The sequence below is a fragment of the Etheostoma cragini genome, chromosome 16 (assembly GCF_013103735.1).
Source record: "Etheostoma cragini isolate CJK2018 chromosome 16, CSU_Ecrag_1.0, whole genome shotgun sequence".
Taxonomy (NCBI): domain Eukaryota; kingdom Metazoa; phylum Chordata; class Actinopteri; order Perciformes; family Percidae; genus Etheostoma; species Etheostoma cragini.
This window is the reverse complement of record NC_048422.1, coordinates 13,930,763-13,954,214: the sequence shown is the minus strand read 5'-3', so window position 1 is coordinate 13,954,214 and position 23,452 is coordinate 13,930,763. Positions and strand designations below refer to the sequence as shown.

The 23,452-nt window shown below is 41.2% G+C and overlaps 2 protein-coding genes across 7 annotated transcripts in view; both read right to left on the bottom strand.

Moving 5' to 3' along the window:
- Window positions 1–3,261, bottom strand: part of LOC117959057 (WD repeat-containing protein 70) — a 40,522-nt gene extending 37,261 nt beyond the window's left edge. For 2 of the 4 annotated variants that reach the window (XR_004659871.1, XM_034895908.1), the window contains exons 1-6: window positions 2,941–3,261; window positions 2,025–2,084; window positions 1,842–1,925; window positions 1,656–1,761; window positions 1,284–1,497; window positions 365–424 (exon numbers count right to left, since the gene is read on the bottom strand). Coding sequence is in view for 1 of the 4 variants with exons in the window: in XM_034895908.1 (XP_034751799.1) it covers window positions 365–424; window positions 1,284–1,497; window positions 1,656–1,761; window positions 1,842–1,925; window positions 2,025–2,084; window positions 2,941–2,965 (549 nt within the window). In the remaining 3 variants the exon portion in view is untranslated. Of the gene's footprint in view, window positions 1–364; window positions 427–1,279; window positions 1,498–1,655; window positions 1,762–1,841; window positions 1,926–2,024; window positions 2,085–2,940 lie in introns of all 4 variants that reach the window. The other 2 variants (XR_004659872.1, XR_004659873.1) reach the window with 2 other exon arrangements.
- Window positions 3,262–3,589: 328 nt separating this feature from the next.
- Window positions 3,590–23,452, bottom strand: cplane1 (ciliogenesis and planar polarity effector 1). Of its 3 annotated transcripts, none has more exons than XM_034895907.1 (50): window positions 23,228–23,452; window positions 22,774–22,927; window positions 22,542–22,677; window positions 22,345–22,461; window positions 21,851–22,083; window positions 21,621–21,724; window positions 21,387–21,543; window positions 21,187–21,290; window positions 20,283–20,465; window positions 19,672–19,921; window positions 19,378–19,560; window positions 18,027–18,817; window positions 17,737–17,927; window positions 17,460–17,540; window positions 17,208–17,372; window positions 16,539–16,706; window positions 16,228–16,459; window positions 15,982–16,118; window positions 15,657–15,874; window positions 15,405–15,569; window positions 14,587–14,734; window positions 14,391–14,500; window positions 14,151–14,300; window positions 13,931–14,042; window positions 13,225–13,540; window positions 12,017–13,132; window positions 11,591–11,742; window positions 11,413–11,498; window positions 11,260–11,324; window positions 10,736–10,982; window positions 10,282–10,644; window positions 9,573–10,190; window positions 9,297–9,478; window positions 9,119–9,206; window positions 8,939–9,023; window positions 8,067–8,201; window positions 7,752–7,814; window positions 7,557–7,642; window positions 7,018–7,234; window positions 6,618–6,883; window positions 6,407–6,506; window positions 6,108–6,248; window positions 5,845–5,887; window positions 5,574–5,705; window positions 5,302–5,482; window positions 5,146–5,201; window positions 4,906–5,070; window positions 4,597–4,724; window positions 4,247–4,511; window positions 3,590–4,143 (listed from the first exon to the last, which is right to left on the bottom strand). In XM_034895907.1, the coding sequence occupies exons 2-49, from the start codon at window positions 22,852–22,854 to the stop codon at window positions 4,279–4,281; spliced, it is 9,480 nt and encodes a 3,159-aa protein (XP_034751798.1). In that variant the 5' UTR covers window positions 22,855–22,927; window positions 23,228–23,452; the 3' UTR covers window positions 3,590–4,143; window positions 4,247–4,278. The 3 variants fall into 3 exon arrangements, with proteins under 3 accessions (XP_034751798.1, XP_034751795.1, XP_034751796.1); XM_034895904.1 differs by having other exon boundaries at window positions 4,309–4,511; XM_034895905.1 differs by having other exon boundaries at window positions 4,309–4,511; window positions 5,302–5,479.

Below are 23,452 nucleotides of genomic sequence, written 5' to 3'. Positions count from 1 at the left end.
ATCAGCTGGTATTCTGTCTATAATGGAGTGAAATGGAAATTTGTAAGTGACCCCAAACTTTTGACCGGTAGTGTATATGCCTGTACAACTCAGAGGTGAACCAACTTTAGAAGGATGCTTATGCTGCAACAAATATTTGACAGTGTAGTTACACTGCCTTCTCTAAAAAGGCAGCACAAATAAACTAAAGCCAAATATTTATATTGTTCTTGTGTGACGATCAAATTATTCAGATCTAAAATGTTTTAAATCTGTAATTATGGGTGCCCGGATAGGTCAGTTGGTAGAGCGGGTACCAATATATACAGGTTCACTCCTCGTGCGTAAGCAATAATTAGTGAGTGCTGAAAGACAAAGTCCTTACTGTTTTGGTCCCATGCTGCAGTGTAATCTCATGAGTGTCTGGAATCTTCTTCACTGGATTCTAGGGCGGAAAGTTGAGATGAATAAAAGGAATTGGTAATAGACTGAAGAACTAGGTGTGTAGTTATAGAGTGATATTTCATCCCAATATTCAATTACACATGACATTAAACATTTAATAGGCTGTTTGACTAAAAACTCTGGAACGACAGTAATCATCTACAAATGACTGAAACAGAAACATTGTTGGATGCAAAAGGTTAGGATTTGGCAATATCACTCACAACATGTGGCATTTACTTCCCTACATCACAGAGCGTAAAATAATACTTTTCATGTGGAAACCAATGCATCACCACTCTTTTGATTAAGTGCCTCATACATTTAGGTATGCGAAAGAAACAGGATAAACACCTAAGAGACAACATTGTAATTAGTGTTCAGTAACATAGTCTCATGCATAGCGTAACACTAATAACTGAGTCTATTTTCTTATGCTGCCATCTAATGGTGAAATATCAAAATTTATTTTTTTAGGTCTTTTTCACCAAAGACATTGACATGTCACTGTGGGGAAAGCAAAGGTGTAAATAACAAAATTGCTGTTAGCTCAATTATAGCATTTATATTTAACTGCTATAGCTCCAGGGTCCTGGTATATTGCATTATTTCTCTCCACACACTGTCACAACTTTTTGTGACACTTAAAAAAAAAAGGAGACAATGTTAACGTTATTAGTAACACTTGTGCTTTACCTACTATGACTAATCAAAATGTCTGTGTAAAAGGCCTATTTGAGGCAGCAGGAAGACATTAAATGTTTTCAACAGAACATATAAAAACTCAGGTGGTGACCCTATCAGAATATTTTGTAATCCACTCATAATGTCTACTGTTAAGAGGGTTATTTTAGACGTACATCGTCATCATCATCTTGTGTCTCCCCTTCATCATCCTCATCATCATCTTCCTCCTCACTGTGAGCCGAGTTGCCTGGTAGGCGATGCAGTCGCACATGCTCATCGTCGTCGTCGTCCTTGGCTGTATATTGAGGAGGCAGTGGAGGCCCAATAAGCTCTGATTCTGAGTCTGAATCTGAACCACTGTTACTGCTGCTCTCACTCTCCTGTTTTCTAAAAGGAAAAAATAATTGTAAGTCAAAGCAAAATGTTATGTTATGTTATATTTGATTTACAGACATGTATCTAACCTCTGAAGCAGCGGGGCCTGATCTGACCAAACTGTAAAATAGTACTCACCACAACAATTAAAGAAAAAAAATTCTGGTTACCTGGAAGTACTAGTCGCAGCTTTGTCTCTCTGAGTGTGTACTGATGAATTGACTGATTTGGAGCTTTCCCCTTCCTCCTCTTCCTGATCATCCTTCTGCTTCCTCTCTAAGGAAGCAAAAATTACAGTAAACAGTTCCATGCACCCTGGTGACAGAATTCACAGCTCGTCTTGTTGGTAAACCTACCTAATGCACGCTGAGTCCTCTCAATGGCTGTTCGACGGGTCTGTTCAAAAATGGCATCCAGGTCAAAAGTGCGGGCCTTCTTACCTGAATGGAACAATGAAAAACGAACTGATATTGTCATTTTCTCGTATAAGAAATAATAATAGCTTGTAAAATGATTGACCAACTTTGGACTGTACATACCAAACCCAGAGAATCCCATGACAGATGCCATTTCCCCATTACCACTCATGTTGTCCGATTCTGCAAAGGAGGCGAGCAAATTGTTTATAATAGCCGGGTTATCTTGTTTTATCGTAGAAGCTGGAATAATGACACATTGCTTTTCACGTTAATTCCAAAGAATACAGGATGAAGTTTTAATTAACGGTGACAATTCAGTGAACAATTGAGACATTTTTATTGAAGGACGCTCTAAAGAGAGGTAATTACCGAGTATCAAGTTGTGAAAGAAACACATAAGCTTGAATAGCAAAATAAATGGTGCTGCTATACCAGACATTACATTACCTTAGCGATAAATTCAAACAATTTGTTTAAATAACGATTTACTGATGGTTGAAAAACTTCCTCCATCGAAACATATAACTTAACTGTATCAAATAGTAACTATACAGGCCTTCATCGAGTTGAAACTTAATTCAAAAAATATTTGATCATTATCGGTTAGCAAAAAATAGCTTTGAATATGACGTTGTGTTAGAGAAAGTTTCCATATTAGCTAGCTAGCTAAAGCGAATGTTAGCTAACGTTAACTTTATGCTTTTAGCTTGAATGAGAAGAATCTGTTTAACACTGGTTACGTTGAGAGCACCAATTCTTTCTTGTTTTGAAGGACACTTATTGTAGCTTTTCAAAACAATTAAAGCTGTAACTAGCCAAGTTAAAGTTAAATGCTATAAAAAAGATTTTGGAAATTGGAGAACACTATGGCAGAAAAACAAGCTAACAAATAAGCTAGCAATACTAGCAACGATACATGTTTCTTTTAAGGTAAGGTAGCTAGCCGATAAATGTCAAACAAACTGGAAATACAGCCCAATAGGCGTGCACATACGTGTAAGATGAATATAGAAACTTAAAGACCAAAAGTTGATACCTTCATTCACGTTGTTTGGATCCATGTTTTCAAATACGAAGATCACCTATGACCGCCGGAAGTTCTTCCTCCTTCTTCTTCTTCTTCTTTTTTTGTTGCGCTTGTTTCTTTAACACGCGATTTTACCATAAACAGTTACGAGTCCCGCACTACGAAGCAGCTCTATTGATGGGGGTTAGGCATTTAACCTCAAGTGGTTACGGTTAGGTTAGGTTAGGGGATTGGTCATGGGATAGGACCTGTACATGTAAACATGGACGCCTGTCCAATAGTAGTGTGTGAATGCTATTGAAGGACGCGTCTTGGCGTGGCCATAGTGGGATTCGTGCAAGCTGCTAATACAGCCATAGGCTGCTCCAGTGTTTTCGAAAAATTGGCACTAGTCTTGCAAGGTTTTACATTATTTTGTCAAGGCTGTTTAAACAGAAGCAAAGACCAGTTAATTACAAACAATAAAAAAGTGAACGTTTAATATGGTATCTATAAGGCAATAACAAAACTCAAGAAGCTATCAATTGTCTAACATTTAATGGTTTTGGGAACTTGCTGAAAACTTCAGATATGTCAAATATTAAAACATATGCTGGTGTGATCCAGTAGGAAATTCTCTCAGCTGTAGACAGAAATGACAACAATGAAAATTAGAGAAAAGTGCTTAAATCTAGATATGTAATAGTTGGAACAGTCAAGTCTATACAAAATAAATTTTCAATGTAGAAAACTTTATACTTATATGGCGCAAACCTAGATTTTCCAGAAAATCAACACCGGAGATGTCAGTGCAACAGATATTCTACTAATTATATATGAAAATGATTGTAGACCTACTTTACCAATAAAAAAAGATGTCAGTCTGTCTTGACATATTTAATATCACTGATGATCATTATCTAATTTATTAAACATATCTAAATATAATATATACTATTGTACTTAAAAAGGATTCTGAATTATTCAATAGGCACATGACATATTGGAAGTGTTTTACAGTAATATAACAATCTATTAAGTGTCAAAGTGGTATTGTTTTTTCATTCCTTGTAACAATTAAGCGTCCTCTGCAGCCACCATCCTCTCGATAGCTGCCCAGTCTATTTTGCTGAGGCTGCTGCTGGCGCTCTCAGAAAGGTTGTCCATCCAGTCCATTGCTGACACACCGGCTCTGGCACCATCCTCCTGCTCATCCAACAGTCCAACCGAAACCTGAAGTGTACAGCAACGTATGAAATTGGATATGGAACCACATCCTTATTATTTTCCATCTACATAAGTCACAAATAGTCTCAGATAATGAGATGATCCTCACTATGTTAGACTCCCCTGGTCCCAGCAGCCTATTCAATTTGAAGTGGGCTCCCAAAGGTTTACCTCTTCTCTTTCTTCCATCCCTGTCTGCTCCTTCAGGATCCCTCTCCCTACAGCAGTCCCTTTGTTCGGCACCGTCTTTCTCTGGTGTCCGAGGCGCCCTTCCTCACTCTGACTGGCTGTGTGCAGTTTAGTGTGGCTCTTTGTGTGTGAGAGCATGCCACGTCTGGTCACCTGAGACATACGGTCTCTTGGCAGAGAAGTAACTTAACACAAAATTCAAACAACAAGTTTAGAAAACTCAATATTATTATACAGTGTTAATAATGTTGCTGATTGTCCTTATGATACCTGGTCTATGTAGTCCCAGTCTCGTGTAGTAATCCTCTGAAGGCCGTCCCTGCATCTCAGCAGTCCAAGGACGAAGGTGGGGTTGCGCTTGTCCTGACTTAAGACTTCTTTTATCATTGGCAGATACACTGAAGACAATGATATTACCTCCATAAATAGCTAATCCAGAGGTTTAAAATCAACACATTTGGTTCTGTACAAAATCTGATCATTGTGGAATAATGAATGAATGATTAATGGTTTGTTCAATTTCTACAACTATCCTTTTATGAGACAAGAACCTGGTCAGGTTACTGTTGCAGGAGATACCTGGGAATGCTACCAGAGGGTGGAGCAGAGTTGGGTCTTGTAGTTAAGGGCACTGGCACTTCAGTGTGTGAAGAATTGCGTAGGGTTGGGGGACTGGTGGGAAAGTCACTGGCCAAAGAATAGGCTTCCCGGGTCCTCTGGTTGTATTTCTCCAGTAGCATTAACCTATGAAATCAAATTGAAATAACCGTTAAGCTTACTATGCACATGCTTGAACAGACAATGTAAACAGGTACATACTTCTCTTTATCCTTACTGATTCTCCACATGGCTGCTTGATTCTTGTTTGCTGATTTCTGCAGGGGCAGAGCAAGCAAACAACAATGTGGATGTAATATGTGTTTTAATAACATACAATGGAATATCATTTCTAGTAAAGAGGCACTTCTATCTCACCACTGTTCCGGAGGAAGTAAAAGGTTTGTGCTCCCTTTCCCTCAGGCTCTCTCTGTGTTTTTGATAAACAGCCAGTCTTTCCCTGTGTTTCCTTCTCATCCAGATCCTCAGCTCTTTCCTCTCCTCCTCTGGAAGAACACATTTCTGCGACATCCCGCTAAAGTGTTGCTCTTCCTGCCTGCTAGGAGTTACATTACTTTTAAGCTCAACGATAAATCATTGTAATTTTTGGTATAATTTGGACAACATAGAATTGGTAGTAGGTACTATACCTGGTAAGGTGTGCAGTCTGTGAGTTGGACAGATCCAGGTCAGTCTGGGATAAATACCCTTCCCTCACCAACTCGTCTAAGATTTCTGCTGTATCGGATAACCCAGTCTGACCCAGATTCTCCTCTGCCCATCTAGAGTTGAACAGGTAGAGGGTATTGTTAAATAGAATTGTAAATCTATTATAAAACAAAATAAATAAAGGTGTGGTAAGCACATCCACATCAGATAATGTGAGTCATAACACGGGTAATATGATTTACTTAAACCTACACAGAAGATAATCCAGATGCTTCAGTCAGCTGATCATTCATTTCTATGGAACACAAACAGTTGAAATAGTAACTTTTAACATTATGGCTCTACTGAGAAAATACCTTGTATCTGGCTATACAAGTATAAATAATCCTTCAAAAAACGTATTGTAATTATTCATTAACTTAAACAGCAGACGTTGGGCATTATGCCAGCCAATTTTTAAGGTAATAACAGTTTTTAGGGAACGTTTGTTAAAATTAAATAAATAAATCGTTTACTTGGAGGGGTGTGAAGGTAGGAAGGACCAGCATTGTGACTGTAAGAAATAGAGTCATTTTGAAGGGCAAATTCTTCTTCCTGATCCTCTTCTTCCTCTTCAAAGGCATGTTCAGTTGAAGTGTCCAGTTGTGGTAGCCATGCTGTTAGAGACAGGGGATGTACAACAGAGTCTAATAGATAACAACATTACAGTGCTCAATTCAACTTTTACTTTGGGACTTGGACAAGGATTTGAAATGTCATTTAACAATGCAGTTTTGGTTATTATTACATATTATTAAATAGCTGTAGGTTGTACCTTGGTGTGGGACAGTCAGTCTGACAGTTTTTTTGACTGCTGAGGTAGTCTTCACATCAGGAGCAAAAACTGGTGTGAGCTTTTGAATAGTGTTCACCAGCTACATAAAGAAAGATATTTAACATACATTTGTAGGCCTTCAAAGAACATTCGTTGGTGTCATTAATAATGTACAGGGTAATTAATAAAAAAAAAAAACATGCTCACGTACCATCCTGGAGTTGGAAAAGTCCATCTCCAGATAGTCTGCAATGTTCTGTAGAGCAGCCAACTGAGTATCCAGCTCTGACAGGCGGGAGGAGAACCACACTGTAGGAGATGTGGAGGATGAGGCCCTGTGAGGTCCAACGCTCTGGGTCTTTATGGCTTGACAGATTTCAGAGTTAGATGGATATCCGTCCATGTCTTGTGGGGGGATTCTCTCTGGATCCCTAGTGAGCTCAATGTGGCTGAGCGATGGCGACTCCTCGGGGATATCTAGAGTGTAGAGTGCAACAGATATGTGGACCAAATTTTATTCAATGGTGTTGTGTTTCAATACTGATCTGATAGTATTCAGTATAAAGACATCACTGCATTAGACCCTTCAATATATAAAGACACATAAAGACCTGTGTGAGATCTCCAGTGGAGATCCTCTGGAATTGGGACTAAGGGTTGTGGATCCGCAGCAGCATCATCACCACTCCTTATAACCGAAGTCGCAAGTACATGAAGCTGAGCAGAAGTAGGGGAAGAAGGGCGGATGGAAAGACAGGGTGGCAAGTCCTGATGTAGGTCTTTGTCTTCTAGATCCAAGACACTTATGAACTGGCGGCCATCCAGACCCTGAGAAAGAAAGGCAGAGAAACAAAGAAGCGTTCATTAAACTGCCCATTAATTAGGTAAGCCTTTGCTCAAATGCTAATTTTACACAACAACTTCTAACATGAATGTATGAAGTCCATAATCCATCCATTAAAAAAAACATAATTCCAATGTATCATTTTTTGGGATGGAGATCAATTTGTACTAATTATACTGCTTCTACACACAGAATAGTAGGCACTAATGTATAATGTGTTGCGTTACCTATTAAGACATATATTTGAAGTCTAAAAGCACCCTTCACAGCTCCTGCTGGGTTAACCTTGTATTTCTGGCCTCTTACCAGATTCTTCTCTGGCTCCTGTGGGGTCTCCTCTGTTCCTTGAGCAAGGCGTTTGTTGCAAAACTGCAGATTCCCTGAACTTTGTGCTGGATGGAGACAACACACACAAACAAATAATGGTTAACTCTACACTATATCCACAATAAATAAAAAGCAGTGTGCTATCATTGTACCAGGAACTTTAAATCTACTTACATGTATGAGTAGGGCTACTCAAAGTCACAGACACAGCTTTATCCGCAAGTGTGAGAGGACAAGCTGAAAGAAACATAATCCACATGTTACTTTCTGTAGGAATGGAGGTTTTTGGAAAACATGCACTTGAAACAACCCAGGCAGAAAAAGAGAAATCCAATTTATTTTATAAATGTCTTATTGATAAAAACCAAACTAAAAAAACAGACATAAAAACATTTTCATTCAATTACAAATAAAAGCAACAATAGTACAATTACATTACAGCTCTGCAAAATTCATATTAACAGTGCGTAAACCCATACTCAAATGTACCTGGGTCTGTGTTGGTGAAAGCATCACGGCACTCTGGAGGTCTTTTACATGTGGAAGCAAAGGCATGGAGCTCAGCTGAAGTGGACACGGCCCTGTCCAGTAATCTCTGACCAGTCAGCAAAGAGTCAAAGGACCCTGCGAGTTACAGGTAATTAGAACAACAGATCAATAGACATTATAATGTTTCAAAGTGTCTGGTCAGACCTACATTTTACTGTACACATGTAAAACTAAGAGCCAGTAGATCAATTACTGTGAAAAAGGATTTACAATCTTTGCAACTTTATTCAATCGATGTAAATTTGAAAACTGCAACATTGGAGATTTCTGTCCTCCCTTTGAGACGTAGTGCTGTGACTTTCTTGAAAGTTCTTTGACAAGTAATAAAATTATTACCTGTACCTATGTACCTGTTGTTTTCATGAGTGCCTCAAGGTAAAGCCTTTCTTTAGTGCTACCAAATGAAGGCAGCAGTATACTCCATAGGGAGCGTCGTTTGGGTCAACATCAAACTTCTGAAACCAACAATCCAACATTCACACCCAATTCCCGCTGGGATTGGCTAGCTGTGAGAAGATGGGTTTGAACTTACCTCCCAGGCTCTCTTTTTTAATTATTTACACATTATTACACACTATGAAAATCATTCAGGAGAGACTATCAAAAAACGTTGGCTGTTAGCTCCATATTTACATGCTATCGTTTCTCCCCTCTCTCTGATGAGTGGCTTTTTCCTCTGCATTTAAAGTGTGGCCATAGTGTGCAACATACTGGATATAGGTAGCTGTTTTTTTCTGGTGATTATAATCCGCTTTGGACCTAAACTTTCTTAACATATCAGTTTATTTATTAAATTTGTATGTGACACTGACCAAACTGAGCAAAATTGGCAACATCTTGTCCGGGGGTGATCTCTTCAGGAGCTGCAGGCTCTTCATTGACAGGCTCATTTGTTGGCTGTAGATATATTAGAACAAACCAATTATAGTGGAATTACACTAAAGCATTGTAGTAGCACAAAATATTTCTTACTAGAATAAGTATTTTCCTACCTCTTGTGTAGGGATGATAGACTCATTTGGTCTGAATGTGACCTCTGATTTTCTTGCCCTCGACACCTTCTCCTCTCTCCTCTTCTGCCTTTAAACAACACAAAGAGAGTATAGTGAATAAGATAAAACGATATAAAAGAAAAGAAAATCAATAACATTGAGACTAATATGCATTTGCCTCTTGCTGGAGTTAGAGCTTGCAAAAGTGGTAGCTCTTCTAGTGCTTTCGGGAGGTGGGTCTACACTGAGCAACCGCAGTCGAGCCTCTTTAGCAATCTGCCTCCCGATCACTGAACTCGTTAACTCCTCCATGGACATGAGACGGGTCATTTGGGCTGAAGGTGCTGCCTCGGGAACCATCTGTGGCAGAGAAAGATATCTGTACATAAACTACAGTGCAAGATTTAATCATACCCAGTTTAGACATCTTGGAAAAAATGAAAGTATTGCTTGCCATTCTTGGTCCACAGTCTATATGTAGAAGCTTGATCATAGGTGTGTCTTCCCACGGAGCTGCAAGAACAGTAGCGGGCCTGAAGGAAGGTGGTAAGGGTAGTTTGGGGAACGTGGTGTCACTGTGGGGAACAGGCTGAAAGTGAAGTAGACGAATGCCCGGCATTGGGGCAGATGTATGAGCAGGTGAAGCAGAAAGAATCCTAGATCTTTCCAATATCTGACTCTTGTGTTGAGAGTTCTTGGGAATTGGATCATTTGGAGGATTAAAACTGAGTTGTCTTTTTGGAATGTAGGTGGATTGGTCATGGTTTTTAACCTCTTGCTGCTGCAATTTTATAGTTGCAGAGGTTGCCGTGTGAAGCATCTGGGGGTCTTGAGGATGCTGTGGCGCACTCTGCTGGGATAATGGAGGACGTTGAAGCTGAAGTAATTTCAAGCCCAAGACTTGGGGAGCAGGAGAACTATGTACGCTATCATTAGAAGGCAGTAACACTGGGGCACTGTGAAAAACATGTCTGGTGCCAGTAGTTACCAGAAGCCCCTGTGAGGTTGGGATTAACCTCATGCTCTCCTGGATTTCTGGTGTCACTGCCTGGACAGAGAGTGGCTGCATTTCCTGAAGAAAAAAGGAAAATTGTGTTCAGCTTGGTTACACTGAGATTGCGTTGTTGTTTACATAAAAGCACAATGTGTCACTTGAACAATACCTGATCATTTACACCTGCACAATTAGCATTGGAGGCTAAATTCCTGATGTTGTGATGCTGGCCGCCTGTTGGAGAGGGTTTCCCTGAGCTCTGGTCTGCAAACATGCGTACAGGGCCTTGACTGAACTGAGGGTTGTAGGATCTTGGATCTGGCACACATGCTTGTGTCTGAGCTCGCACAGTAATGGTGGTTTGCACGGGTGAGGCTTCTGGTTGAGGGATGAAATCGGTAGCATGAGATGATGGCACATCAGGGTGTGAGGTGTTCATGTTAGACTGGGCCAAAGAAGAGCTCTGCTGAGCAAGTTGCAGGTTAGAAAATGAAGCTCCCAAAACTTCATTCAGGCTCATGTAGTTGATATGCTGTAATGAAGGACAAAAAACAATTCAGATCAGAGTCAATTTAAAGAGTCAGTTGATTGCTAACCTTTCCTTTTGGTTAAGCTGTTCTTACCTGAACCAATCTGAATAAGTCTTCACCCAGACGCTGTCGCATTTGCGGAGTCTGGTTGGATAGCGGCTGATGGGGAGCTGTGGAATCTGAAGTGGGTGCACCGGCTGTGGAGCTTTGTGGCTGGAGGCTTGGAGGATCCACAGGTGTGTTGGGGAGCTCTGCGTGGGCCGTTGCTTCGGGCTGGACAGTAGGTAGAGCTTGGGTCTCGTGGTGTGGGGGGTCTTGCAGTTTTTTAGCTGGACTAAGGCTTAAACAACAAAACAGGCACCCAATGTCAACAACTATTGTGTATGTTTGCTTGTTGAATGTACATAATAACTAGCAGTTCTTTAGTTTTCTTTAGTTGTAGTCTAACTACAACTATTGTTAACATTACATAACATGGTAAGGCTTAACATCTCAAAGAATTATATGAGCAACCTTCTGCTATAATCTTGGCACCGACTTAATGCAGAAATGTCTCTCCTTTTACACATTCATGGTGCCCACTTGCAGAATAAATAAGTTTACTTTAAGAAACTTACAGAGAGGTACAGCTGGACAAGTCTTCGGCATTTTCTGAGAATTCCAGGTCCGCAAGCTTTAAACTCTGTAAAGATCAAAGACAACAGTTGTGTGTGCTTGGACTTCATTGATGATTAAAATTAAGAATGGGAATCCTGAATGATAATACTCACCATTTCAGGCGTGCGGATCCTTCCAGAGATGGTCCTATTGGAAACAGAGGACAACACTTCCAAACCCTCACTGTCACTGCTTTTGCCTACAAATATTAAACACATCAATTAATATACTCTCTTATAAGAGTCTGCGTTATAGTAACTTTGATGATCCAAAAAAACTTAGGTGGTCTACCTTCTTTTTCAGGTGTAACATCTAAGTCATCGAGAGATGGTTGTTGTGAACTGGATTGTCTCTGCTGAGCATCAAAGGTCATTTGATCCTGGTCATTAGGGAGAGGTGTCCTGTGGAATGTCAGTTCTTCTGGTTCATTTGTGTGAGAACCACTGCAGGGAGACAAATAATATATAAATACAGTAGGTTATTCATATTCACAGTAAAACTGGATGGAACTCTGCTGTTTTATATGAAACTGGTCAGGACATTCTACCATGTCAAATGAGGAATAGTACAAAACAAACATATCAAACTCCAAATAATACATTATCACCTATTTACATACATTTTTTTACATTACCACCATGTGTCCAAATTACTGTCATTTGTTGTATATGTGAATGCAATAATAAACCATTTTAGATAAAAACATGGGACACTCACATTGACAGTTCTCCCTGCTGTATATTTTGATAAAGACCAGTGATGGGAGTGTTGGCTGATCCCGGGTAGCCTGTATCAACACTGCTCTCTCTCTCCACTTTCCTATCCACCTCGGGTTGCAGCACAGGGGCTACAGTCCATTGGGTTTCTGGAACTCGGATGTGGGCACTATAGCGGTCAGTCCCAAGTAGAGCAGCGTACCTGTGCTCAAGCAAGCTGAAAGAAGTGAGGACAGCAGGCACTGAAGCTTTGACACGGATCACCACTCCTTCATCAGCTGCTCCTCCATCCCCTCCCCTCTCTTTCTTCTTTTTGCAATGATGTCCTTGTAGCAACCTCCTATCAGCCCAGCGTACCATCCACTCCAGGAGCCTGCCCAGCTCTGGAAACCGAGCCTCTAGTTTAGGGTCCAAACCCTGCTGCAGTTCAATCACTGCCTCCACAGAAGTTGAGGAGCCAAATTTCACGCTCTCTGAAGGCTGCCCTGTGGGACAGGCACTTCGAACAGGGCTAGTTTCAGAACCAAAGAGCCCTCCCTTCATACTTTGCCTTAAAGGCCTCTGCTGTCTGAGACTAAACAAACCGTTTGGCCTGCCAGTTCTCAGGCCAGGAAGTGAGGTGACAGAAAGGTTAGTTCTGGATACAGCAGCTTCACTCCAGACGGAGGAGGTTTGCAGATTGGGTGTTGCATCCTTTTTCACCGGCTTGTAGGAGCAGCCGGCTCTGAACACAGGAGGATCATTGCCCAAGTGTTTTCTCCCTGGATTGTGCACATCTCTTTGACGGCGATGAACCGTGGTGAGCACATCAAAGGTGAGAGAATGCAACTCTCTCTCCCGCAGCTGAGAGGAGAAGCACTTCAACAAAGGTAGTTCACTGTCTGAGTCCCCTCCGTCAGCACTATCCTTCTCTAACACGTAGCTGAGGAAGAGCTCCAGGAAATTGAGATACTCATCATCTTCCAGCTCAAACTCCCATGTGCCAACTACTGGTAGGGAGGGCTGCTCATTTTCCTTGGCCTTCCCTGGCTGACTCTCCTCCTGAATGACACTTGCAATCTTAGTAGCCATCTTCTTTGCATGTTCTCTGTCTTTTACCTTTTTAGCTTTTTTCCCCCTGCAAAGAACAACACAGAGCACAGAATAAGCCACAGCACAGATACTTGATACCTCAGTGTAATGGTAGTGCTCCTATTCTTGGCTGGCTACCTTGTTGTTGCACTGCTATGCATTTCAGGAGAGATGTCTTCAGATGTATTATCCACTGTGTCTCCATCACTGTAAACTGGTGGGAAGCCACAGTCAGTTAAGGTGCTGGTGCTCAAACTTGTGCCCAGTGAGAGTTGCTGTAACACGGCCATCCCATGTTTGCTTCCCCTGTCCTCCTCTTCCTCCTTTTTCTCCCACAGATGGAGCTTAGGGGGAGCCAGGTGCCTTGTCAAACGCCCAAGATGTTTTCTCCTCTGCCTGAATTTGTCTTGAATCACAATCATCATCAACTCGTTGATCTCCCGTTTTTCCCCCTCTGGTAATTAAACAGATTAACATTTATAAATACATCACATATGTTTAGGAAGTCATGGATGATACAAAAAAACACATTATCCTAAATCCCTCACTCACAGGAATAAACAAAGCTTTGAGGATTCTAAACCATAATAGCATATAGAGATCATATTTCACCAACACTAATCAAAGCACAAAGAATGGTGTTATGTCCCGGAAAATCACCAAAATAAATAATCTCTGGGGTCGTCACAAGTTTTCAGTACATTCTTTATAGATTCTATTAGTGAAATGAAGAATCAATATTTATAATGTAGCCATCAAGTAAAGTAAACAAAAAACTGCATTCCTATTGCTTGAAGTTCTGTTTAGTGCCTTAAAGCAACTTGTTAATGAACGGTGTTTGTACCAAGGACATTGCATTGCCTCAGTCTCTGCAGCAGTGAGTTGTACTTCTCTCTCAGAGGGACTCTGACAGACTCTTCCTCCTCTGGGAAGGCTCGTACCAGCGTGTCTGCCACCTGAGAAAAAGAACAGGTAAGTATGATAAATATACTCCCTTAACATCATTCTGTTTCACTCTGATAAACACTGTCTATTTAAGAAAAGGCAAAAACAAGTCATATAACCAGAGAGAGAGGAGGAAGTTCAGACACAAGGCTGAGAAGAATGTCCTGGAGGATCTCCTCAGCATTAAGAAAACAAGAGAAAGGCAGGAATCGACAGGCCCAGCGTAGAGCATCAACACAGGTAGATCTCATTTCTGAACCAACAGGGATCTGAGAAACACAAATACACACATCATAGGGCATCTATGGCTGAGAATATGTATACATAACCATGTTACACAATTAAACACTAAAAAATACCTGTTCATCTCTACAATGCTGTCTGGCGGCCTGATACTTCCTGCAGGAAATAGAGAGCTGGTCCCTGACATGAAGCATCCAGCACAGACCACACAGCTCCCTGAAACAGACTTATGGGAAAAATATGAGTCAATGCGTACTACCTGAAAGTAGACGATTGATTATGATATCTGCAATTCACTGAGTTGTGTCTTACTAATAGTTTGAATGGTGTCAGGGTCCAGGTGACCGTCTTTATTAGGTCGCTGTCTAAAGAATCCACTACGGGTGATGAACTTCATCAGGCCCTCTGGGAAAACCTTTTCTTCTTCAGTGGCTGTGAGACAGGAGTACTTCTTCCTGATCTGAAAACAAGATCACAGGTTTACACTACTTATTATCTTTTTGCATGATACACCAATTAAAAGGTCCCATGACATAGTGCTTTTTGGATGCTTTTATATAGACCTTATGGGCCCTCTAATACTGTATCGGAAGTCTCTTTCCCAAAATTCAACCTTGGTGTAGAATTACAGCCACTAGACCCAGTCCCACAATGAGCTTTCCTTAGTATGTGCCATTTCTGAGTGTGTAGCTATTGAGAAGAAGAGAAGGGGGTGGCGAGGCGGAGAGTGGTAGTGTGGCCTTGATGAACTGCCTTGTTTTGCTTGTTTGCAAGCAAGGATGTCTCTCTCTTTCTCTGGTGGGCCAAATTCTCTGGGTGGGCAAAGCAGAGAAAGGGTCGGCCCATCTGAGCTTTCATTTTCTCAAAGGCTGTGGCCATTTTTTTCTTAAGTGTCCATTTCTAGCCACTGGGGGGCCATAGGCAGATTGGGGGAACTCATATTAATATTTAAAAACCTCAAAGTGAAATTTTCATGCCATGACACCTTTAAAGTGCAGTTAAAAGGAAAATATTTTTGTTGTCAAAAAAAAATTAAATTGTAAACAAAGAATGTCAGTTATGTCAGCCTCAATGGGGGGGCTTAAATCCTCTTATTTAACCAGTAAATACCCTTTAGTCCTATAAAGTACCTTGTGTAGTATGTGTCTAGCACGGCGCAGATGGCTGATGTACCACTGGGCAGCAGGATGGCAACAACGTGCAGATCTCAGAAGTAACAGTAATCTTTGGAAAACTCCAGACACTTTGTGGCGTGATGCAACTTCTGCAAACTGTCCTACTGTCCCAATTGGGTCCTAAGCGCACACACACACACAGCATTTAATTATAAAATATATATGTAAATGTACTGTATGTAAAGGTTAATCGTCTATGTTATGTACCTGTGTGTTGGGGGAAGGCTGAGGGCAATAAAGAGGTGGGGAAGGTAGATACAGTCCACTGGGCACCAACAGAGGCAGGCAAGAACACAGGTCTTTGGCTGTGTCCAGCAAGGAAGACAAGTGTGAAGACATAACATTTACTCCAGCCATGACTGAAGCCTTCAGAATGTCCTGGATAGAAACCTGTAATAAGTCCCAGTCTTCTCCTTCCGAAGGGTCTAGTAAAAGAAGTTGAGACAAAGCATTGATTAAAATCAAAGAGTTGTTCTACTACTACTACTACTACTACTACTACTACTATTTCTAACTGTCAGGTCTCACTAACCTGTTAAACTCTTGTCACTATCGTTATGTATGAGCTCTTGGGAGTCAGACTTATTGCCAAGAAGACACTCCAACTCAAGCTGGAAAATGCTTTCTGGTTTTAAAGCTGTTGGGAGGTGGAACTCTCTCCTTCTGAGCCTGTCATAAAAGATGTCATTGAGATATTCATGAAAACAAACATCCTAAATGTATTCTAGTGAATACATTTCATTCACTCCCTGATTGTAATGTATGCTTTCACACTGACCAAGTGAAGTCAAAGTGTTCAGCGCAGTAATTGGTATAGGCCAGGCTCATAGAGACCGCTGTCTTCCAATCCCCAAGATGATAAGCCAACCACACAGTCTCAGGAAGCAGACCCCCTAGCAGAAGCAGGTCCTGGGCGTAATCTACTGTCCATACTTCTGACAGTTGCTGGAGTCGCACTGCTCTAGCCACCTCCTCCTGGCACAGTGGCACCAAGCGCCCAACACTAGCGGCTGAGAGGAAACAATTTACTAAATAACAATACATTAAGAAATTATCTTTTTAACTGACAAACAATTATGGAAACTTCACCATGAGGTAGATGCAGTGGAGGTAGGACAGCCACATGGTGGGGGGGCAAGATGTAGAGGGGTTGGTTGGTGAAATAAGAGGCCATGAATCTGCCCAGGGTCTGAATTACAGCATAAGCTGCGTCACTGTGAAGGTCCATCGGCAGCCACGGGCAAGGAAGAAGGTCTACTGCAGGGCATAAATAGCATGTTTATCTACTGAATTTACAATTAATATCATAATTTGAATATCAATTTTTCTAAAAATATTTATTTTTTTCTCTCTTTTTTTATTTTTATTAAATGTAAAACCTAATACTACCACTACTATAACTATGATGTTATAGTTTACTATCTGAGGGTGAGGGTCATGGTAAATGCTATTCACATTTTACTTTTTGTACTGATTGTCCTCTTTCTCTATATGAGAAGAAAAGGAAAATTCAATAAACATACTGTAGTGTTGAGAAAATCATCTCCCCCATTCACCACATTCATGATTTAGAAAGAGAGGACATCCCAAGCAGTAAACATCTTTTGACCACATAGCAAGCAAAGTGAGACATTCAAAGCCAACTATAAGGCCAATATGACATGATGAAACCTTTTGAGTTCTCTCAGCACTGCATGACGTATCATTATGTAGGAGCTATTAACAAAGCAAACTAAGGAATCATTGATCATTGCTGACCTGTTATGCAGGTCATGGTGTCCTCCTGGGTTCTAGCCCTATGCAGAATCAGGCGGGCCATGTGGTCCCCCAACTCCTGGGCTTCTCTCAGACTGTACTGGGATAACAGACTGTATAGGAGTGCCAAACAAAGCTGTGTCTCCTTGAAGACACTACGATCACAGCCTATCAGAAAGACATATGATTACCATTTCAGAGTGAATGTGACCTTGTGGTGTACTTCATTAGAACAATTGAAGCAGTGGGTCTTACTTTTGTTACTCTCCTCACAAATTTGTGATCTCCATGTATCTGCACTTTTTGGGTATGAGCCACACAGAAAAAGAAGTTCACCTGGGGGGAAAAGAGTGAAATACTAAACAACAATTTTTAATGAGACATACAATATTTAGACATAACTCTTAGGTTTTCTTCAATATGAACAACAGTTGAATTATTTTGCATATGGTTTGTTTTAAACTACCTCATTTATTTCCTGTAGCTGGTGCAATAACCATAGTTAGATGAATATAATCATTTTGCTACAGACCTGGGTAACTCAACAGTGCAGGCCCCTCTTCTAGCCTTTCTCCTGTAGCCTGCAGAGCTGTTTGGATCTGGGACATGATGACAGACACCTGTTGCTGTTCCTCCTCCCAGCCATCACAGCCTTTAAAGCTTTTCAGTTCCTCCATGTACTGCTGGGTGACCTTGTAGACCCACTGCCACACTCCCAACAATCTGAAAACATGACATGGAGGGATTTAGACTGGCATCCACAATAACAAATAAATGACTACAGTATTTTCTCATAAACAGAGCCAGAGAGATGGTCTGTACCTGCTGGATGGTCGCTGAGGAACAGGTTGTGCCTGATGAACAAAACTGGAGTTCTCTTCCTTCTCATCCTGTAACAGAGGCACATAATATGCATCAGAAGGCCTGAGCTTTTGTGGCTGGGAAAGAGATTCCTTCTCTGCAGAGGACCAGACAGTTTTTTGATGCATGATGTAGGTGTGATCAAGAGAATCAGAGAACAGCTCCAAGATGAGCAGGACTGTGGATAGACTACGAGATGATAACTGACAGTGGCCATTCTGCTGTGATTCAGGATGAGGGGTCAGCAGGAGACGTATCAGCCGTTTACTGAGCTCTACCACCAGCCCCAGGCAGCAAGGCCCATCCGAGCAACTGCTGTCCCAGGGAAGAAAAGACAAAAGGGCTTTGAGAAGTTGCAGAAGGCAAGTAGGAACCGAGGTCTTCTTTGTCCCTGTGTGGACCTCAGAGTGGGGGATCAAATGGAGTAAAGCAGCAAATCGCACCACACAGTAGAGGGTATGCTTCAGCAGACGAGTTCGGTTTTCCAAAGCTTTTCCTAGAGACATGCCAAAAGCCCAAGCTGTTAACAGCTTAGTCTGGACTTTTCCAAGTTCAGAATGAAGAAAAGGAGTCTTCCTCTCAGTTTCAACAAAGACCTTATCGTACTCTGGATTAGTAACAAGTCCAGTGTCAGTCTGTGTGTCCAGGGCGTGGAGTGTGTCAAACATTGAGGCAAACTCCAGACGGCCGCCATCCTCGACATGAGAACCAGCAGGTGGCCCATCTACATCCGAGTCATCCTCAAAGAAAGTCTAGGAAACCACACACAAAAACAGCAGGTTACAGACACCAAACATAGGTGAATCAAGGAACTATCACACCAGCCATGACACAATTTTACACAGGGTAATCACATGCAATATAGTAATTAGATGTGCATTGTAAGCAGTAACCTGACATCCAAAGTGTAAACAGAGAAGGCTGTGTTTTTTAAAGTTATAGGAGAAGGGGATATGTAAATTCTGGTACAAAAATACAGTAGGGATGCTAGGAAATCTGATTTCTAATCTGCTTTTTATATTCATGTAAATGTAGCCCGTCAATGTACATAGCCTACACAGGAACCTATAAAGCTACACACATTTTTTTTTAAAGATAACTTTTTGGGGATTTCCCTTAATTTGATACTGCCAGTGGATAGACAGGAAAAGTGGGAGAGAGATGGTGGATGACACGCAGCAAGGGGCCACAGGTCGGCTTCAAACACGGGCCCCCGCAAAGGACTCCGCCTACATGGGGCGCAAGCTCTTACTGGGTGAGCTAGAGGTCGCCCCAAGCTATATATTTCTAATTAATTAACTATGTGTCTGACCTGTACTTTTTCAAGAAGCTCCTTAGTCCCACCCAGTGTCCCCTGATCCTGTAGGAAAAGTGGCAAAGTGGATCCATCTGTGGCTGCTGAAATGACAGAGTCTACGGTGTTGGGTCCACGTGTAACTGGGCTGCTGTCAAGATTCAGGCAAGATAGGGATTCCAACCATGCCCTCACATGAATCTGAAAATATGAAATGTGAGGAAACCATATTGTGAAAATAGTCCTGTAGAAAGTACATACAAAGCTGAAGTTGATCCCTGTTCCCACTTCTAAAAGTCCCTGGTTTACCACCTGAGATTTATCCAGTATCCGACTGGCCTTCTCAAGGTCCATGCTTGTGTCCTTTAGGAGTGTTGTCAGCAACAGCGCAGGAGAAGGCCTATCTAGCACCCTCATCACTGTGGCCATGTAGCCATCAGACACAATTAGATACATCAGCCGTGGATGCCAGGTCACAGAATACCGCTGCCTCAGGACATCCCGCACAGACAAGCTGGAGCTGGACAAAGAGGCCGCCTCTTTATCTGCAGACATTGGCGGCCTGCAAAGGGAAAAGGATAGATTTGTTATTATCATAGACATATTCATGCTGAAAAAATTAATTGACCAATCATCGCCAAATAACAAATTCTTTGATAAACAAACAATTATAGTCATTTTTCCAGACTAAATACAAAAACACTCTTTTGTTTCAGTGTGAGGATTTGCTGTTTTTCTCTCAATCAAGCTAGTAATCAGCAGAATAATCTATAATGAAAACAATTATTATTTGCAGCTTACAATATACATAATTAAACATTACATGTTGGATATATATACTTCAATTTTTAATTAAATAAAGAACATCAACACAAACAAATCAATAACTTGTAACAAGGGCTAATAAGTGATGTAGGGTATACCGGTAAGTGACAAGAGGGTGCAGGGGTAGGAAGTGTGCAGGCCCAAAATCAACATTGCAACCGCAGCTCGTTAGAGTGAGAAGCCCCCCGAGGCGAGCTAACATAAGAAGGGAGCCTCTCTTCAGAACACAGGCCAGGAAAAGACCGCCTGGTGACCAGCTCACACTGCTCACCCAGTAGGACCTAAAACAGAAGATATGTAAGGTACATTTCTAAATAGAGACACACTGTACATCAGGCAAAGTCCAACCCTGGACGGAAAGTCAATTTGGACCCAGCCCATTAAACTTATATTATTCATACAATATGTTATTAAGTGTAATGTTTTCTAGATTTAAATACATTTTCTATAAATCAATAAATTGTTAGTGATGTTAAATCTACATTAAAAATACCACCAAAAATGCTGAAAAAGGCGACAAACATTTTGAAAGAAAATGGACAAAATATTGGAAAGAAGTTTAAAAATAAAAACGTAAAAAAAAGGTAATAAAAAAACTACATAAATCTCCTTTTACTGAAGCTTAAGATAATAATAATAATAATTTCATGCAACGATACCCAAATCGGTACAAAATCTGAGTAGGAAAACCAAGAACTCAACATGAATTTATGTTGCTCAAAAATTAAAAGTGAGTTGCTTAAATGTTATTTTGTTATTGCCAATCGTTCCGAATCTCTGACCCGGAATAAAAATCTGATGCGGACATTTGAATGATGCATTTGAGAACCCCTGATGTACATCAAAGATTTTAGAAGTAGATCTTTTGACATATGGCGTTCTGATGATGCCACACACCCTTTGGTGGCAAACATATCTTGGTGTCTTACTGTATATCTTGGCAGTCTTAATACAATTGTGTCTTTGTTGGTGATATCCCATTTTTATTCATGCATACCATACCTTATGTATTTAGAGGGGATCTCCATTTTATTACTTCCACATCCTCCTAGACCACTTGATATGGAGACAAAGTTCTGTGTGCTCACATAGAGGACCTGTGTAGCCTGCATTTAACAAGAGAAAATATATATTTTGATCTGCATTTCTGAAAAAAAAGCATATGAAGATGTGAAAAAGAGAAAGACAGGCCAAATGCTCACCTTAGGCTGTCTCTGGTTCAGCACGATGGCTAACAGGCGGCCATCTGGGGAGAAGGCTGGCACCAAGGCCCCCCTGGACTTCACTGGTTGGCAGGGCGGCTTGAGACCAGACATGGGGTATGTCTTGGTGGCCCACTGTATGCTGTATCCCACAGAACTACAAAGAAAAAGGTGAACTTTCCACAACTGTAATACTCAATGAGTCCTGTCTTTTATATTGAACTGCTCACTCACCCCACTTTCCCATGGCCATCTTCCCATTGAATTTTCAGGCAAGTGATGATTAACTTCTTCCCAGATGTGAAAACAAAGGCTGATAAGCAGGTATCACCCATAAACTAAGTTTGGAGAAAAATAACATGAGTTTTTTTGGGGGTTTTTTATTGATAAAATGAAATTTAGAAATGGAGTGCAGGTCTGCCTGACACAATATGTCCAACATATATTATTTTCATTACACAGACCTCTGTCTTGGCGAAGATGGTGTGATGGGATGCTTCTTTGTCATTTGAAGAAGGCAGAATGGAGCCTTCAACGGGCTGTATGTGTGCCCAGTGTCCCTTGACTAAGCCATCTCGTACCCCCGTCAAATCCCTGACATCCATACACTCCCACAGAAACACTTGCCCTGTAACGGCTACCAGGAGCACACGCATCCCATCCCCTGAAACATGGAGTGACAGTCGTCTGGCGTTCCCTGTGAAAACAAAGGCACATAAATCCAAGGATTGAAGATTAAATATTTACTGGAATCAGGATACTCTAAAATCAGCTAAGGTTAATAACATAGAAAGAGTAAACATCACCTTACAATCACCCACCGGCAAACGGTAAAATATGGAAGCAAATACTTGTACATCTTGGGTCAAGAATGCAGCTTCCCACATCTTTGAAGTGAGTGTATGTTAGAGTCTCCCATTAGAGAGAATGCATGTACATATAACTGTACTGTGCATACCTTGAACGGCAGTAGTTATTTGTACTTCTGGGACTGCTGCAGCAGTCTTCAACAAGTCTTTATCCCTGTTCCATAGAAACAGCTCTCCTGAGACCAAAAGTCCACAAAGCCACATACCTGTCCCAGGAGACAACGCATTTATTCTCAGTAATGTCAGGTACCATGTTTATTGGTTTGATTTTACACAATATATTTACCATTGTTGGACGAAGCCATTGTCACCACACTGTTGAGCAAAGGATGGAGTTTAGGAGTCCTCTTCTTGGTGCGACCAGACACCATGTTGATCTCACTGATCCGTTTGTCATCTAACAGGAACACAGACTCCTTCTCCTGAAGAGAGACATGACACAAAGTCACAGTCAGGTTTTCTGACAAGGAAAGCTAACTTTTAGTGACTCTGGCTGAAATGCTTTTTGCTGCTTTCACCTTCCCAAGCCAACAGAATCGCGGCCATGGTTTCTTCCGTTTGATGCTGGATGACAAAACAACGTCCAACTTTAGCTCCATGTTTAAAAGGCAGCATCAGTTCTTCCTCTTGATTATGCCATCGGGAAGGGGTTATCGAGATTGCAGGTTCCCACTAGTCGAGCAAGACAATATAAATATATAGGTTAGCTGACAAGCAACAGTTTTATTTGCTACAATGGAACGATTTTGATTAGCTAGCTATGTAACTTTAACTAGTTAGAAATATGCGATGGAATCCTTAACTACATGTTTACAGCAATGCGCGACATGTATTGACAATGTTGAATTGTTAATAGCTAATGTTATCCATTGTTTGAAACAACAAAAACATCGCCAGTTTGAACTAGCATTAGCCACCTAGCTAGCTATTGTTGCCTACTGCGGGAAGCATTGGTCCCGAAAAAAATCTTACCTGAGCAATTAAACAACAATGGTTGTACTCAGTTGTTATACTCACACCATTTGGTTGCGGGGGTGTTATTATAGCTATGCTATTAGATGGTGTTACGTATCTAATCAAGAAATATTTCGAAACTCCCTCCCCTTCAGTGGAAAGAATTGTTTCCCATGATCCTCTTGGAGGAAGCTTCAACGCGTTGCCTTAGATACGTGATGTAGCTGTAGCCGACACCTTGTG

Excerpts from the sequence above, each read along its gene's own strand:
- cplane1 (XM_034895904.1), bottom strand. The coding sequence starts at position 22,854 with ATGGAGCTAAAGTTGGACGTTGTTTTGTCATCCAGCATCAAACGGAAG. Across the intron at positions 19,922-20,282 it reads CACCCTCTTGTCACTTACCG|GCCGCCAATGTCTGCAGATA; the intron begins GTATACCCTACA and ends TTCCCTTTGCAG. Across the intron at positions 5,888-6,107 it reads CTACCTTCACACCCCTCCAA|AAATGAATGATCAGCTGACT; the intron begins GTAAACGATTTA and ends TGTGTTCCATAG.